General features: G+C 49.8%; 1 protein-coding gene across 1 annotated transcript; it reads left to right on the forward strand.

The window, feature by feature from the left end:
* Window positions 1–3,029: 3,029 nt before the first annotated feature.
* Window positions 3,030–5,081, forward strand: LOC124655683 (GDSL esterase/lipase At1g71691-like). Its single transcript, XM_047194542.1, has 5 exons — window positions 3,030–3,294; window positions 3,947–4,074; window positions 4,157–4,402; window positions 4,494–4,743; window positions 4,861–5,081. Exons 1-5 carry the CDS (start codon window positions 3,030–3,032, stop codon window positions 5,079–5,081), a joined length of 1,110 nt encoding a protein of 369 aa, XP_047050498.1.
* Window positions 5,082–6,000: the final 919 nt, after the last annotated feature.

Genomic DNA, 6,000 nt, shown 5'->3' on the forward strand with positions numbered 1-6,000 from the left:
AATTCTCAATGTACTGCATCTTAAAGTTATTTATTTCATCAGTACTACATAGCAGACATGGAATTATTCACACAAATGGACTTATTCAGAGTTAATGCTTGTTATTTGAATTATTCATATGCACTGGACTGCATTTATTCATAGAAAAGCAACTATTTATTTCTTTACTACTACATAGCATACATGCAATTATTCACACAAATGGACAATTAGTACTGCATAGCTACATCTAATTAACATGGGTTGCCATTCTTCTGTGAGCATTGTATCGATCAACTCATTGCCAAATTAGAAACAGAGCTACTGCTACAGAGCTACTGCTACAGAGCTACTGCTACAGAGTTCGAAGTGTGAGCAACATACCCCTTCCACAGAACACATGTAGAAGCGACGGCCGGTGTTCGTTCCTTCAAAAGCGACACGCTTCACCGGCTCCTTCCGGTGGAGGCGGCACACCTCCGGCAACTCGCCGCCAAACCCGTGAAGGTTGGTTCGTCCCACTGTCCGGCAGTAGTCCATAGGTGCGAAGTCCTAATTACAAACAAAACCTTCTCAATTCCACCAAATCGACTCGGAAAAGGAGAGGAAATTGACAAAAATCAAAATTCCCAAATCTGCCCAAACCCTAACCCTAGATGCAGAGTAAAGAGCTACTTACCCCTGGCCAGGAAAGAGCCGTGCTCGACGACTCGCCATCGTTCCAACTGGGCATTGACGGCCGGCGGGCAAAAAATGCGGCGGTGGCGGTGGCAAGAATTGCGGCGGCGGCGGCGGGAGCAGAGTGACTGGAGAGGAGACTGAGGGAGAGAGTGACGGGAGGGAGAGTGACGGGAGGGACAGGTCGTAACGTTTGTTTTACCTATCTGGGCGCGCGGCGGGGCCCACGTCCGACCGGCAACGGCAACGGCCGTTTTCTCCTCCCGTCAATGTTTTGACACGTCAGCACAGTTGGTGGGGTCGGATGGTCAGATTCAGTGTCAATTCGCTGCAAACTCGTCATTTGGGTGTTCGGCAAAAAACCAACTCAAATGTGGTGTTTTTTTGTCCCGCAAACCAAAAGTGGTGGTCTTTCGTAAATTTGGCCACCAATGTGGTGGTTTTATGCTATTCACTCGTTTGGAAGCCATGCCTCCCTCCCGGTAAGTGCTTTTTTTTGCTTTGTTAATCATACAAAATAGAGTCTGGACGGCAGATAGACTTAAAAAGATAGAATGGCCAAATTGTGAAACGTGCAAGCTTTGCAACCGAGCCCAAGAATCTGCCTCCCGCGTTCTCTTTAAATATCGGTTCACTATTCGGGTTTGATCTAGTGTGAAGATTTGGCTTGGACTAAATAACGTTGATCCTAGTAGTTGGCATTCCTTGCGCTCGGTCCAAAAGTGGTAGAGTGAGACGAGCTCATAAGCAAGGGCCATCAAAGAAGGCTATGACTTCGCTCACAATGTTGGTATCGTGGGAAGTTGGTAAAGATAGGAATGATCACGTCTTTCAAAACAACGCCTCTACAATAACAATGCATGCTCATAGCAAAAAATAAAGATGAGGCGACAATGTGGAGCATCAACAGGGCTAAGGTTTTGAGTAATGAAATATCGAGAGAGTAGGCTTTTCTTAGAGCAGGTCTAACGGACCCCTTAAAAGGCCCAACCCCGTAAAATAACCGCCGATATGGGTAGAGCTCTACCCGGCCGTCTAGCAGACCCCGTAAATCATCCTCCCGTATCGAATTTTTACTGTTTTGGCTACGGGGCGGCTTCTCACCCCTTGCAAGTACAGGGTGGGAGGGTGAATACAGGGCCAACCCCCCACTCGTGGCGCGCTGAATTTTCAGGAAATCGCAACTGCTTCCGCCTCGTTGACTCTCCTACACGCACCCAATCGCGCCAGATCGAGATCCTGCGAGCGCCAGGGAGATGGGGCCCGCGAGGTGGAGGCGTGGGAGCTGCAGCTCGACGACGTGGCCGGCAGCGCCGATGGGCGAGCAGGCGACGCCGCGCCAGGAGCAGGGCATGGCAGCGTAGAGGTCGCTGAGCGCGGTGCGGAAGGCGAGGAGCGCGTCGATCTCTGCCTGCACCTTCGCGGTGCGCGTCACCGGCAGGGACGCGGGAGGCGTTGTGGCCTGATACAGCTCTCGATTCACCTGCTCCATTGCTTCGTGTATTTAGCTCTCGATTCAGCTCGTCTTTGTCGCCTGATACATCTGCAATTGTACTGATACATCTGCACTGGCATCATTTAAGTTTCAGACTAGGCGTAGCCACAACGCTACTACTTAAATGATGCCACATCATAGTTCAGAGTTCAGACCTTGATGCGTTTTCGGAAGTAGCTGGAGGAGGAAGAAGGAGAGGAGGAAGAAGGGGAAAAAAAGAAAAGAAAAATTAATAAGAATATGCCCTTTTACAGTTTTGGGATACGGGGTCTGCTAGCTCGGGCGAGTTTTCGGCCGATCGAAATCGAATACAGAGCCCTCTACTCGTGTTATACGGGGCAGAAATTTAGGGGGTCTGTTAGACATGCTCTTAGCCGGTCAAGCAATGGTTTGTATAACTTTTCCTTAATCAATGAAAATGGGTTGATTCTCGTAGAATTCGCGAGTTAATATAAATTTAGCCTAGCCATCATTGAACTCTGAAAAAGTGGAAATGCTTCTACCTCGTGAGACATCATGGCCATCTCCAGTTCCTCAATTTACTTCCCCTGACACCCGCGCACCTGCATCACCGAGTTAGCCGAGCTCATGGACGTCGTCTCCGTCTGCCAGGCCATTCCCATTCCATATCGGTCGATGCCCGAGGATGATCCACGCACTGCGCCTGCACCGCCATCCCTACCTGTTCTACTCACACACGCCATGGCGGTGCGTGCAGGAGGCGCCATGCATTTACTCCTCCTGCCTGCCCGCGCACGCCGGACACGTATGCATCGCACCCAGCTCCCGCCATATCTACCATCATTCTTGCTCCTTCCAGCTCCACCCTCGCGACCAGACATCACCGGAGTGACAGGTTTTGCGCACTGCGACTGCAATGTCTGCCGGCCTCCAGCGCCTTTGGCAGGTGCTCGTTGCCGTGAGCGCCATCCTGATGGCAGCGGCGGCCGTGGCGGCGCAGGAGACACGGGCGCCGCCGCTGGTGCCGGCGTTGTTTGTGTTCGGGGACTCGCTGGTGGACAACGGGAACAACAACAACCTGGCGTCGCTGGCCAAGGCCAACTACTTCCCCTACGGCATCGACTTCGCCGCCGGCCCCACCGGTCGCTTCTGCAACGGCTACACCATCGTCGACGAGCTCGGTACGTACGCACGCGGCACCCTGAAGGTGTCAAGCTGAATGTTTTCCTGTAATTCATGGATTAAGCAAGTGAACTCTGAAGGTGTCAAGCTGAATGTTTTCTGAACCATCAACTCAGCTACAGGTTCAGAGTTGAGGCTTTAGAGATGTGCAGTGACAAGCAAGTGTTTTTCTGCTTTGATCGTGTTTGCTAAACCAAAAAAGGATTGCCAAAACTATATATATCTTAAGAATTTTATAATTCTACTCTACTGGAAAACACTTCTATTTGAAAACACGATTCTTTTCACTGCATGTCTGATATATTTGCACCACTAATATATCTGAAAAGTGTATGTTAAGTTTCCAAGTAAAAGTGTACTAGAGCAGAACACAATGTAGTGCGTCCTCTAACGGGCAGAGCATGGATTCAGCACACAGCACGGACAGGACAGATGTCATCGCAGATAGATTCAGACGAGCTGCATTTATAGAACACGTACCATTGATATCATCTGAAATGCAACAGCAGATCGCATTTTTTTTTCTAGACCTCTGGACTGAATATTTTTGTGATTGACCAAATGCTGAATACTAGTACTTCTATCAAGTGCAGAGTTGATGACCAGCTTTTCAGCACATCATGTTCATGTTTTGTGTTGTATATTTTTCAGCTGAGCTGCTTGGGCTGCCCCTGGTTCCAGCCTACTCTCAGGCCTCCCATTCCGTCGAGCAGCTACTCCAGGGCGTGAACTACGCCTCCGCCGCCGCCGGGATCCTCGACGACAGCGGCGGGAACTTCGTAAGCATTAATCCGTCCATGATTGGATCTTCTTCTAATAACGACTTTGTGACGACAATCGACTGTTGGATGTGATGTTCAGGTTGGACGGATACCGTTCAACCAGCAGATCCAGAACTTCGAGTCGACCATCAACCAGATCGTGGGCGCCACCGCCGGCGGCGCGGCGACGGCGGGCAGCATCGTCTCCCGGTCCATCCTGTTCGTGGGGCTGGGGAGCAACGACTACCTGAACAACTACATCATGCCCAACTACGACACCCGGCGCCACTACACTCCCCAGCAGTTCGCCGACCTCCTCGTCACGCAATACGCCTCCCAGCTCACCGTATGATGGCCGTGATCGCCATTTTCACCGGCAACTAGTTGCGCATGTTCTTGCTGCAAATTAATGAAGCACGTGTGCATGCGTGATGCAGAGGCTGTACAAGGCGGGGGCGAGGAGGTTCGTGGTCGCCGGAGTGGGGTCGATGGGGTGCATCCCGACCATCCTGGCGCGGAGCGTGGAGGGGCGGTGCTCGGAGGAGGTGGACCAGCTGGTGGCGCCGTTCAACGCCGGCGTGAGGGGGATGCTGGACGGCCTCAACGCCGGCCTCCCCGGGGCCACGTTCACGTACCTCGACAACTACCGTCTGTTCACGCTCATGCTCGCCAGCCCTGCCTCCTACGGTAAGTTGGCCGGAGTCCAACTAATGCTTCTCCGGCGACATCGACAATATTGATGATGTTTTTCTTTTCTTGTTTCGAGCATGGATGTTGATGGATGGATTACGAGTGTGTGTGCAGGGTTCGACGTAGTGGACCGGGGTTGCTGCGGTATCGGCCGGAACGGCGGGCAGATGACGTGCCTGCCCTTCATGCCGCCGTGCGCCGACCGGGAGCGCTACCTGTTCTGGGACGCCTACCACCCAACTGCGGCCGTCAATATCATCATCGCACGCCAGGCCTTCGATGGCGCCGCCGATGTCGTCTCCCCCGTAAACGTCCGCCGCCTCGTCCAGCTCTGAGCTACCGGCCGGCACTTTGTCTGAATTAGCTCGATATGTGTGAGTAGGGCACTGAGTGTAGCAATAATCGGACCTTGTGTGGTGTGCTGGCAAACTTAGGACGAACTATGCGTGCATATGTTTGACATTTTCATAGATCGACGATGGTCATTGGAATTTATGCATTCTAAATTAATGGACCCTTAACTAGTTTATTCGCTCCTTGTGTGTCTAATTATCCAGAGTCATTAGTACTACTACATGATTTTCATTGGTAGAGTATTACTTTTGTAACTTCTGTTGCAGTATAGCAAGGTTATTATAATGCTCCAAAGAAGAGTGAAAATTACATCACGTTTTTTTTGCTGCAAGACAATTATGGCGACATGGTTTTAGCATGAACAGTTCATATAATTTTGCATCTACCATTGGTCAAAGTCGTAAAACAGCAAGGACTACATACATGATTATGTATCTCATATTTCTAGATGGATATAGTTTACACCAGAGAATTATTTACTCCCTCCGGTTCATATTAATTGTCTCTGATATGAATGTATCTAGACACATTTTAGTTCTAGATACATCCATATTGGAGTCAATTAATATGAATCGGAGGGAGTATTTATTTTTGAATGTTGGGCCATCCCGATTTCATTCTCATGAAACTGGCAACACTATGCTACAAAGTATCCAGCCATGCCTAAAAGAACACATGCTGCAATCTCAACTATTGTACTGTATCTCGTGTTAAACCACAATAACGGGGCAAAGCTAGGCGTGAATTGCATTCGTGCATCTAAAAAATGGGGAAATATTAAAACCTTCCTAACTTGAAGTCAGTGATTAGCAAAGTGTTGTTCACTTGGACGCGACCATTGCTTATTTTATACTCTCACCGTTTCTAGATATAAGCCATATAGTTTTTCTGAGAAAAATT

Source organism: Lolium rigidum, chromosome 1, assembly GCF_022539505.1.
Source record: "Lolium rigidum isolate FL_2022 chromosome 1, APGP_CSIRO_Lrig_0.1, whole genome shotgun sequence".
Taxonomy (NCBI): Eukaryota; Viridiplantae; Streptophyta; class Magnoliopsida; order Poales; family Poaceae; genus Lolium; species Lolium rigidum.